Below are 13,144 nucleotides of genomic sequence, written 5' to 3'. Positions count from 1 at the left end.
TATTATTAATAATGACCTTATGTTTTTTAATCATTATTTAGATTGTTTCAATTGAAACCCTCAATTTTTCTCAACCTTTAATTCTGCATTCAGTTGACCTCTTCTGTCAGTGACCAAAGTGACAAATGTAAAAGGGCTTGGTGAATTAAAATTTTAAATGGCACTACTGTTGTGAATTAAAATGTTAAATGGCACTAAAAAATTGTGAATAAATATTTTAAATTTTAAAATTGGGTAGCATATCATCCTAAGGCTACTAAAGTTTGGTTTTTGGAGCCCTGCTTTTAAAGGATACATTTATTTTACCATTTTGATGTTTTTAATTCTTTTGAAATTTCAGTGAATGTATTGAGTAATGAAGTTGCCCATCAGCTGGCAAATGAGTTCTTGGTACAGTTATCCAATCAGATAGTCAGTGACCTGGCCACAAGAACAACAGAACCTCTAACCACACCTGATGAACCCATAGACTCCCAGAATAATTCCAATGATAGGTTGCAATTCCATGAACGCTGTGGAACCCTGGTAAAACTTAGTAACAACCATCTGACTGCAGAAAGGCGCCGCCCTCTTGATGAATTCAACAATGGTGTTGTGATGACCAATAGACCTTTGAAAAATGATGAGCTTTTTGAAGTAAGTTTCTACTCAAATGGTCATACCATTTTTTAATTAAGTTTCCTCTGACATTGTCATATTAATTTGATGTAGCTTTCCAGTGATATTGTCTTACCATTTTGAAGTAAGTTTCCACTGATATTATCATATCATTTTGAAGTAAGTTTCCACTCACATTGTCATACCATTTTGAAGTAAGTTTCCACTCAGTCATACCATGTTGAGGTAAGTTTCCACTCAAATTGGTATACCATTTTGAAGTAAGTTTCCACTGATATTATCATATCATTTTGAAGTAAGTTTCCACTCACATTGCCATGCCATTTTGAAGGAAGTTTTGACTCACATGGTCATACCATTTGAGGTAAGTTTCCACTCACATTGTCATACCATTTTGAAGTGAGTTTTGACTCACATGGTCATACCATTTGAGGTAAGTTTCCACTCACATTGTCATACCATTTTGAAGTAAGTTTTGACTCACATGGTCATACCATTTGAGGTAAGTTTCCACTCACATTGTCATACCATTTTGAAGTAAGGTTTGACTCACATGGTCATCCATTTGAGGTAAGTTTCCACTCACATTGTCATACCATTTTGAAGTATCCACTGACATTGTCATACTATTTTGAAGCAAGTTTCCACTCATATAGTCATATCATTTTGAAGTAAGTTTTGACTCACATGGTCATACCATTTGAAGTTAGTTTCCATTCACATGGTCATACCATTTGAAGTTAGTTTCCATTCACATGGTCATACCATTTTGAAGTTCCATGGTCCCTCAGTACAAAGTCCATTAGTTTCTCATGCATGGCTTTATAGGATTCCTGTGCGTTATAGAAGGTGACCCAAATGAATGAACCAATGTAAAGTCCTTCAGATTGATTGACACTGGTAAAATGTCTCCGTTTTGATGCCGGTTATTGTTCTGCTTTGATAGAAAGAACAAGAAACACTTAATTGTGTACAAAGCATATATATATTTCTTTCCTGTTATTGCATATTGAAACCTCAGGTGGGCAAGTGGTCTGAAACATTTGCATTCACAGATACTAATAATGTGGACTTAGTACAGTGTTTAATCTTTAGAAGCTCTTAAGTGCTTTACAATTCAATACAGCATTTTCATTCAGGATACGTTAGACATTATTAGAAGTCTTTTGGTGAAAATCCCATGTCATAGTGATTATTCATTCATGTCAAGTACTGACCAGAAGATTTTTAGGATGGTCCTCATCTTTTTTTGTTTATTTTGTTCTTGATGAAATTTTTTGCTGTATTCATTATTCTTACATGAGAGAATGGTTTTTAATTTGCATTTTTGTAATGTAAATTGTCTTAACAATAAAAGGAAATTTATGTTTTTTTTGGAGGTTTTTGTTTCACTTACATGGAGTCTGAGAAAGTCTTATGAGTTGCAATTGTTGGGAAATGGAGGTTACAAGTTAACTCATCCAAACATTGATATACAAAAGAATGGATTCCAGATCATGATCTTAAGATAGGAATTAATTATTCCTTTATTAATCCCTATATATACTGATTCACACTACAAAACAATAGAATGTTCTGGAAAACTAATAATATCTATGGAGAATTCCATGAACTTGTAAATAAAGTTAAGCATTGAACTCAAATTTTAGTAAACATTTTGTTTACTACTTATAATCATCACAAAAGTCAGGTAAGCAAAAACTCCATCCACAACCCTCACTTTAGAGGACTGTGATGCAAAGTGGGGAATTCTATTTGAATGGTGCTGGAGGAAATGCATTGATCTTAGCTGACCCATCTGTGTGCAGTAGCAGACATTCTTCTGTACTGTATCTTTTCAAGGAGAAAGAATATCTGGTCCCCACTGTTTTTGAATAAATGGCAGCCATTTCAGATATATGTAAATTATGTAGAGGTCTCCTAATCAGATATTTTGAACTTCAGACAGTTGTTTCTTGCTCATTAAGGCCTCTGTTGTGTTCTACTTGGGCATTGTTATACTCCCTTATGAACTGTTGAGTGGCATTTCCTTGGGCATTGTCAAATCACCTTATGAACCATTGAGTGTAATTTCCTTGGGCGTTGTCAATGCCCCTTTCTGAACTATTAAGTGTAATTTCCTTGGGTATTGTCAAAAAAAACCTTTCTGAATCATTAAGTGGCATTTCCTTGGGCATTGTCACCACCCCTCCTCCTTATGAATCATTGAGTGCCATTTCCTTGGGCATTGTCATAACCTCTTTATGAACCATTGAGTGTCATTTCCTTGGGCATTGTCAAAACCCCTTATAAACCATTTAGTATCATTTCCTTGAGCATTGTCATAACCCCTTTATGAACCACTAAATGTCATTTCCTGGGCATTGTCAAAACCCCTTATAAACCATTTAGTGTCATTTCCTTGAGCATTGTCATAACCCCCTTATGAACCATTGAGTGTCATTTCCATGAGCATTGTCATAACCCCCTTATGAACCACTGAATGTCATTTCCTTGGGTATTGTTAAAAAAACCTTTCTGAACCATTAGGTGGCATTTCCTTGGGCATTGTCACCACCCCTCCTCCTTATGAATCATTGAGTGCCATTTCCTTGGGCATTGTCATAACCCCCTTATGAACCATTGAGTGTCATTTCCTTGGGTATTGTCAAAAAACCTTTCTAAACCATTAAGTGGCATTTCCTTGGGTATTGTCATAACCCCCTTATGAGCCATTGAGTGTCATTTTCATGAGCATTGTCATAACCCCCTTATGAACCACTGAGTGTAATTTCCTTGGGTATTGTCAAAAAAAACCTTTTTGAATCATTAAGTGGCATTTCCTTGGGCATTGTCACCACCCCTCCTCCTTATGAATCATTGAGTGCCATTTCCTTGGGCATTGTCATAACCCCTTATGAACCATTGAGTGTCATTTCCTTGGGCATTGTCAAAACCCCTTATAAACCATTGAGTGTCATTTCCTTGGGCATTGTCAAAAAAATCCATATGAACCAGTGAGTGGCATTTCCTTCAAAAAATAACCATTAAGACAGTTTTTTTTCCCTCACTCTCATTGTGGAGGAGGACAAGTGAATTGGGTTTATGACTTAGTGCCAACCTGGTTTTGGGACTAAGAACTAGTCAAATTTGTTAGCTTTACTTTCTGTTGAGATTCCCAGTGTCAGTTGTATCGGTTATGGGTATAATCTAGATTGTCTCCCTTGCTCAGTTAGGGCCTTAAGGTTTTATTTAGCTTTCTCTTGGCTTCTTTGCCTATTCAGATAATTCATCCTTATATGATGTTATGAGGGCCACCTTCTATAGGTCTCATTCTATCCTTTCTGCATTTTGCTTTCAATCTTTGGCTCACCAGATCAAAGGCATTGAGTTTTGGGGCTAATTGTAACAGCATAACATGTGGCTCTACATCCCACCAGTTTACTATAGTGAACTGGTAAATTCAAAAATGTAAAAGTAGCAGGTAATGTATTAAATTGCTATTAAAAGGTCTTTTGGGGAAGAGAGGGTAATGCTAATTATTTAATACTTGCCTGCTGCTACACCACTCCCTTGATAACTTGCGCCCTGATAACTCGTGAACCCGCTTATTATGCGGGGTCATGCATGGATCCCATTTTTTAAACCAGAAAATACCCCAAAAATTGATCCCTATTTGTTGAACTTGAAGAAAATCATGATCAAAATTGGTAATGGAAACTTTGATGCATCGCTCATTTTATCGTCGAAAACAGTAGATAGGACCCGGAAATTTTAATCAGCACTATGAAATATCAAATTTAAAAATAGGTCATACAATTTTTTACATTTTCTTTCCAGATGACATTCCGAGCACACCGCAATTAACGATATGTAAGGAAATTTTGATCAATGAAAATGTCACTTACGCCGACTGGAGGCAGTACTTTAAAAAATAAATACAAATTAAATCATTTTTCTTCAACTGAAATATGTGTTCTAGTTCAGTCTTTTAGTTCCTTTTAAGTGTAATAGTCACAAATGCAATGTGTTCTCTTGTAATTAAACATAAAATGCGTCAATCTACTGTAACAGCTATGTCTGCAAGAGTTTCTCTGAGAACCTAAGTGCCAACTGTGTTTTGATAACTGATTTGCGGAAGTATTTGTTGTATTGTTGCACTGAATTAAAAGCTGGCCTCCGTTGTATTATCACGTTAATTATGTCTTTTGAATCTAATAAAGGAGGTGGAATAAAAGAAAAGTTAAAGGTAAAAAAATCCTACAAACGTAAAATCTAGCAGCCCCAGTTATATACCAGGTGAACTCACTTCATTTGATTAATTGAAAACTTATAAATGTTATTGTAACATAAACTATCTTAAATTAACTGACTCTTTCATAACTGTGATCAAAGATAAAGAGTTTGATTTCACAGATATGGACCATTGTGGGCAAGCGAGTTTCAGAGAATTCTTGAACTGGCACTTAGAGATATCCTCAGGGATGATAAGAAATTTCATTATTAATTCCAATTAATTAGTTATGACATCAATATTATATTAACTGAGCAATACAAAATTTGAGCTTCAATGCAGACGATGGTCTCATGAAATAAATGTTGTGTGTTTTTGAAAAAAGGAATCTTGTTTGGTGGTGTGTCAATAGTCAGTCTAGTTCTCTGCTGTATGGACTCCCGGTTTGGCAGGATAATATTAAACACCACTGTGGGAACCAGACTCGTCAAGAAAACAAAAAGCAGTGACGTATAACAAAGATTTTTGATGTGTACACGTGATGGTTGTTGAAACCAGTTGGAATGATCTTTCATATGTTGGACATTTTGAAAGTAAATGTTATTTAAATAGAATAGCAAACAACCTCCATAGAAAAGTGCGTTATTAAAAATTATTATCGATGTGATTGTAAAATGAGGATTCAGTCAACAAACAACCCAGTTTCCTAATGCTGCCCCCCCCCCAATGGTTTTCTCGATGTCAAAGCAATTTTTTTCAAATTTTGGAGGTCCCTCACTTATAGTGCACTCAATATTTGTGGACTTCGTTGTGCGCCAGTTATCGAGGGAGAGGTGTATTGTAATGATTCCTGCCCCCTCCCCCCATGTCCTGTCTTCAGGCTTCAAGTTAAAGAGGGTTGTAACCCATATATGGACTGTGATGCAGGCACACACATTGTCACACATCAGTATTAACTTGTAATATCTTACATTTCACCATTAACTTAATTTTTATGTAATTTGGAATATGTTTGTATTTTCTGATTATGTAAAAATTAAAATATTGATATAATATAAATAATAAATTTCTGAATGCAATTTCTTATGTTAAAGGACTGTATCATTGGATGTTTTCCTAGCCCAGCTTACAGTGCTTACAATAAAACCAAGCATGGTTAAGTCTGATTTGTACAATAGCCAAGCACGGTTAAGTCTAATTTGTTCAATAAAAAAGCATGGTTAAGTCTAATTTGTACAATTACCAAGCATGGTTAAGTCGAATTTGTACAATAAAAAGCATGGTTAAATCTAATTTGTACAATAACCAAGCATGGTCAAGTCTAATTTGTACAATAACCAAGTATGTTAAGTCTAATTTGTACAGTAACAAAGCATGGTTAAATCTAATTTGTACAATAACCAAGCATGGTTAAATTTATTTAACCATGCTTTGTTATTGTACAAATTTGACATTGGTACAGTAACAAAGCATGGTTAAATAAATTTGTACAATAACCAAGCATGGTTAAATAAATTTGTACAATAACCAAGCATGGTAAAGTCTAATTTGTACAATAATCAAGCATAGTCAAGTCTAATTTGTACAATAATCAAGCATGGTTAAGTCTAATTTGTACAATAATCAAGCATGGTAAGTCTAATTTGTACAATAACCAATCATGGTTAAATAAATTTGTACAATAGCCAAGCATGGTCAAGTCTAATTTGTACAATAACCAAGTATGTTAAGTCTAATTTGTAAAATAACAAAGCATGGTTAAATATAATTTGTACAATAACCAAGCATAATTTTTACAATAACAAATCATGGTTAAATCTAATTTGTACAATAACCTAGTATATGTCTAATTTGTACAATAACCAAGCATGGTCAAGTCTAATTTGTACAATAACCAAGCATAGTTATGTCTAATTTGTACAATGACCAAGCATTGGTCAAGTCTAATTTGTACAAAAACAAAGCATGGTTAAATCAGATTTGTACAATAATCAAGTATAAGTCTAATTTGTACAATAACCAAGTACAAGTCTAATATGTACAATAACCAAGCATGGCAAAGTCTAATTTGTACAATAACCAAGTATGATGAAGTCTAATTTGTACAATAACCACACATGGTAAAGTCTAATTTGTACAATAACCAAGCATGGTTAAGTCTAATTTGTACTATAACCAAGCATGGTTAAGTCTAATTTGTACAATAATCAAGCATGATCAAGTCTAATTTGTACAATAACCAAGCATGGTCAAGTCTAATTTCTACAACATATTTCTGTAAGAATGCAAAATATCATATTTGTTCTACATTATGCTTATTGTGTTGCTAGATGTGCTAATTGTTCCTGACCCTGTTGTTACAGCTTCGACTTGACCGTCTGGTAGATAAATGGTCTGGCTCAATAGAAGTTGGGGTCACCACACATAATCCCTCAGTCTTGGATTTCCCTGCTACCATGACCAACATGAGATCAGGTATCACATTGTATTAAAGTTTCTAGGTTTGAGTTCTGAAAGGAACTCAAGGAATATGTTTTGGAAGCTTATGATCAGTAATATTCCGATGAATGTTTCTCTTTTCATATTTACTATTTCCATTCTCCAGTTGTCTCCATATACCATTTAATCCTTGTTTTTGGAAGCTATGCGATCTATGATGGAGTTTGTGCATTAATTAATAAAGTACATGTGTTCTAAATTATTAACTTTTAAAATGTCATCTTGATATAACAAAGGTACATAATAAATTATTGTCTTGGAAACATTGGTATTATTACCAAGCATGTAATGACACCGGAAGTTACATCACTTGTTAGAATCAAACTACTGTACAGTGTATAGATATTGTACAGCATATGGATATGATATGTATAGATATCATACAGCGTATAGATATTGTGCACAGCATATATATCGCACAGCATGTAACTATTGTACAGCATATAGATATTGTATAGCGTATAAATATTGTACAGCATATAGATATCATACAGCGTATAACTATTGTACAACATATATATATAGTACAGTGTATAACTATTGTACAACATATTGTACAGTGTACAACTATTGTACAGCGTATATATATCGTACAGCTTATAACTATTGTACAACATATAGATATAGTACAGTGTATAACTATTGTACAACATAGATATTGTATAGTGTATAACTATTGTACAGCATATATATATATATATATATATATATATATATATATATATATATATATATCATACAGCGTATAACTGTTGTACAGCATATAGATATAGTACAGTGTATAACTATTGTACAACAGATATTGTACAGTGTATAACTATTGTACAACAGACAGATATAGTACAGTGTATAACTATTGTACAAGATAGATATTGTACAGTGTATGACTATTGTACAGCATATAGATATCATACAGCTTATAACTGTTGTACATCATATAGATATCATACAGCGTATACCTACTGTACAGCATATATATATATATATCATGTACAAAATGAGTTTGATCTAAATTATACACTGAAGGAAACTTACCTGGCATGGGATTTTTATAATTGCAAACAGTTATGAAAATTCTCCACATTGATCTGAACTCTCAACTTTTTATTCATGATTGGATCTTATACCAACCAACAGTTCACAAGTGGTATTTCAGTGTCTGAGGGCAAACTAAATTATGTAAAGTTACAAAAGATTATTTTATGGGTGAAAAAGATGTTATAAAAAGTCTTCATTTTCATCTTTTTTTTTTAATTTTGAGTATGACCATCATAACCTTAGGGACAGTACCACATCAAGTGAAATGAAATCAGGTACAGTGCCATGCTGCACTATCCCTTTCCCTGCCCATCATTCCTAATATGAGATTGGTTAAAGTTTCACATTAAACAACATGAGAGAAGGTACTGTACAATACAATTATCAGCATTTGATCTTACATGACTGATCTGGCATTTGATGTTCCATCTGTGATTCCATGTCACATGTGTAAAAATTTCTATATCACACAACCAGCCTAGAACTACTTCTACAACTTGAAATATTCGATAACAGTCCACTTATTAATATCTAGACTGATTTATTGCTATACAGTTTAATCTATTCAAAAATTTCAACTCACATTTCAATTTCAAGTAAGAAGAAATATTCAGAATAGTAGTTGGAACTGTTAACTGAGAGCTTTGAGTGTAGAGGACACTTAAGTTTTTTCACTACTGCTCACAATGGTGAGTCAGACACACTTCCAAAACAAGTATTTGTGCATTGTGCTTCATTTTGAGCCATATTGTAAGTGATTTTCGTTCACGAGGTGTTACTTCAGCTGTGGTACCATTTGATGATTTTATTAATTTGTGTGCAGGTAGGGGAACCTTAAAAATTCCTGTAATACTGTTAAGAACAAATTAGCCTTAAATGTTGTGCCGTGCTGCTGCTATGAACCCTGGTTACAGTATTTTGATCTCCAGAAATTCCATTTCCTTGCTACCTTTACCAACATTAGATTATATAAAATATAACACAGTAGTGGATTAATATGAAAATAAAATCAGAAAAAATAGTTGTAGTTCTTCATATAGAGTTGTCTGCTAAGACAGGTGATGTTCCATCTCGTAGGGATGAATATTGATTTCTCATTAAGACAGGTGTTGTTTTATCATCTTAAGATAAGCGTTTTTCTCACCCATGCGACAGAGAAATCTGCTTGTTTTGCTAACCTTACTTTTCCTGTCTCAGTCTAGTCATCTCAGACCAATCATCTCAGTCAAGGTGTCCATGTGCTCAGAACCACTTTAAAAAAAGAAACCCTTGTTGTCTTCTGCTGTGCCTGATGTAGTTGTACTAAAATCAAACAACAACAGCAACAAATATATAACAAAAACATAGTAACTTAAGTTAAATCCATGTTTGAGAACACACCTTACAAAAACATTTAGAGAGAGACAAGGACTAATGCATATGATGTCGAGCTTTTTGGTATTATGCTTGTTCGTTCCACACAGTATGGTCAATTCTATCATATATGTAGTCCTAGCTCAGAACAATTTTAAATCAGCGTCGTTGTGGCATTATTTTCTAAATTTTGTAATTTATTCTTCAGGCACCATCATGATGAGTGGTTGTGGAATACTGACAAATGGAAAAGGTACCCGGCGTGAATATGGCCAGTATAATTTGGATGCCCTTGCTGTGAGTTGCTGCTATGTTAATAAAGTCCCTTTAAGGGGGATGTTAAAAAATTGAAAAATGGGGGAGGGGTAATAGTCATGGTGGGGGAATGGGATGCTCTCACTGTAAGTCACTGCTATTTCAGAAATGTTCCCTTGTTCAGAATGGTACAGTATTCAGAAGTCGAGTTAGGGCTTTGTGGTGATAGTTGGTGAGTGGGGTGTCATGACATCTTTACAAGACCAGGCTGGTTTGATGCATTGGATTTTGTGCTGTCATTGTCAAATTAGGGATTACACATGCTGCTTAAGTAAAGGATTATAATTTATTACACAGATTGTGAATGTTGTTTAATTCTTTAATCTCAGTAATAATGAAATTATTTATGTGGTGATTATCATGTTGGATTCATTAATTCATGCAGTCAGGTAAGTTGAAATGACTGCTTGTGAGCAGTGTGGAATCCTTAGATATTGTATTCAGGGTTAGAAAGCTTTTCTTGTAGTCTGGCTAACATTTGAACTTAGCCAATGGTATGTTGTCTTTCTTGCTATGGGAGGAACATCCAGTACCTGGAAACCATAGACAACTAAAAATTCATGCTGGTCAACATTTTTGTGTTTTTAAGGGCTGTTTCAGTAAAACATAACTTGGACCCAGGAAAGGTACTTTTAAAGTGGGGTACTCATCCATAGATGCAATTTAGAATTTTCTTATCATTTTAATATGAATTTTGTGAAATCAAAGTACCCTGGCATATATTTGTAAAATACTGCCTTCCCTGGGTACTATGTATGTTTAAATGGAACAGCCCTAATGTTATTCCCCTTGGGGAACAAAAATTTGTATTCAAAAGTTAAACGTTATGGAATTTTATATATTTCATTTTCTGAAAGAAGTGTTAGCTAAAGTGCATGTATCATGTCATGATTACAACAGGACGTAATTGTCAGGATCATAACATGATCAGCTTAGGCTAAATATAGATTTTGTGGATTAACACAGAGAAATTAACCTTGAACAAAACGGTTTACCTGACAAAGGCCAAATAATCACATGACAGTACATATATCACTTCTTTTAAAAAGAAGACATTTCTTCCACTCTACAAACGTTTTGTCTGCATAATGAAATCTCAGTAAGTTGCAACATAGGAATAGATCATTACAAAACTTTAACTTGTCGTCACGTCAAAGTTATTTGACTTTAAAACATGGGGGTGAGCTTGCCAAACAATTTTATGTGAAAGGTCTCGAATGAACAACAGAATAACAGATAAGGATTCAGCAGCAGTGAGAAAATGAGCAAGAAATATGTATGTACCAAGATTTAAATGATGATTCTTGAATGGTTTTGTAGTGTGCATGACAACGATACCCCACTCACATTTCACGCTTACATTACGAATAAGAACTGTTAGTGTAAGTTCAGTTGAAATAAGTCCGTTCTTAAGAAGCACATTTTAATAATTGCTGTTACTTTTAAATGAACATATTAAATACTTTGAAGCATGTAGCTTTCTTACTATGTACATTACACAGACTTCCCACAAAAGATTTCTCTCTCTGGAAAGGCCACTTGTACTATAAGGCCACTTTCCCAGTGCACAGGTGGTGGCCGTATAAGAGGGGGATCATTGTAACTCCAAATCCAGTCCTTCTGCAAAGATTAAAAAATGCGTTTGTTTGTGTGTGTGTGTGTGTACTTTTCTTCATATAGATTAACTCATATTTCTTCCTGTTAGGTGGCAAAACTGGCCACACTGAACCAGCATTCCATTTTGTGATTACTACTGATGACATACAATAGGCAAAACGAGTGTGCATGCAGATGACAGTTCATTATCATTTTCCTGTTGATGAGGGTGATGAAACAGAAATGTCAGAATGTGCTAATCTGACAATGAAACATGGGAATTAGTGAGTGGCAGTGATAGAGGAAATCTATAGGATTTTGTGTCTGTCACAATGTCCTCCGCCACCTTCATTGAATTCTGTTTACATGGTTAATGCCTTGGTGGTATAATGATGATGCTGACAGTTTCTTATTCACAGTCTTGCCACAATTGGTAAAGATTGCAAATATTATAGGCAGTTTTGTGCCCCTGTTTTTGAAGTTGGGCAGGGAGAGGAGAGAGAGGAACATAGTTTATACTTCCACACCCCTTCTGTTAATTGTCATTGATAAACCATTACACATGCCCTCTGGCAACCCATGTGAGGCTCCAGTCTACTCTATTTTCATATGATTTGACCATCCATACTCAGAGAATGATGCATGAACAAAACCATATCAGGGTCTCTGGGTTTCATTTCTGTATCCATCTAATTTTGTCATATTACCTTTATGAATGGATTCCCAATTGATCACATGAATGCCAACTTCAGCATGGTGATTGAGTGATCTATTCATACGATTTCCATAGATCCAAACTACAAGCAGAACCAGTCTTAAGGTTTGGTCATTCATTTCTTCCTAAAGCCAGGTTGCTATCACTGGTCAACCAACAAAAAGTATTGAAGAATTCAGGTCATGAAATATAAGTGACATATGAGTCTGGCCTTGAATGTAATTCAGAACAAGTCAGTTGACTGGCATGCCAAGTCTGCCTTCTCTAGCCTCCATTTGCATGAAATGGCTTGTCTAAGGAAAGAATTGAATCTCATTGGGTTAATGGTAGTTACACAGACAGTGACCGCTCCCCATGCACGAAAGCACAGCCTTTGATCCAGACATGAATTTGCAAATTTTCCATGATTCCCTTGGAAAACATTTGATGGTGAGAGTAGTAATCAAATGCAGAATCCCACAGGGATCCTCTTCATGTGTGCATATCAAATTGTCATTGTGCAAATCTGTTCTTAGGAATGGTTTGTCCTATTAGCAGAGCAGTGATGCCCCTACTGGGTGACACAGGTAGAGTTAGGATGCTCAGCATTCCCTCCTCCTCATACCTATTCTAATGTAAAGTGATCAGGTAGTTATTTGATTGAGAAAGCAGATTTTTAGTAAATTATATTTCACTGATAATACATATCTGATCACATTAAAAATAACCCCTCCCAACCTTCTCTGCAATGTGAACATCCTTTAAGATGTCAGTCAAGTAAAAAAAAAAAAACTGGTTTAAGCTGGGTACAATGGTGA

At 34.7% G+C, this 13,144-nt stretch overlaps 1 protein-coding gene across 1 annotated transcript in view; it reads left to right on the top strand.

Moving 5' to 3' along the window:
- The window catches only part of LOC149781647 (neuralized-like protein 4), a 128,887-nt gene that overhangs the window by 9,165 nt on the left and 106,578 nt on the right, over positions 1–13,144 (top strand). The window contains exons 3-5 of the mRNA XM_089935716.1: positions 341–636; positions 7,195–7,306; positions 9,930–10,018. Of these exons, the coding sequence (XP_089791842.1) occupies positions 341–636; positions 7,195–7,306; positions 9,930–10,018 (497 nt within the window). The remainder of the gene's footprint in view (positions 1–340; positions 637–7,194; positions 7,307–9,929; positions 10,019–13,144) is intronic.

The sequence above is a fragment of the Sinohyriopsis cumingii genome, chromosome 15 (assembly GCF_028554795.1).
Source record: "Sinohyriopsis cumingii isolate HCF-2022 chromosome 15, ASM2855479v2, whole genome shotgun sequence".
NCBI lineage: Eukaryota > Metazoa > Mollusca > Bivalvia > Unionida > Unionidae > Sinohyriopsis > Sinohyriopsis cumingii.
This window is presented reverse-complemented; position numbering and strand designations above follow the sequence as displayed.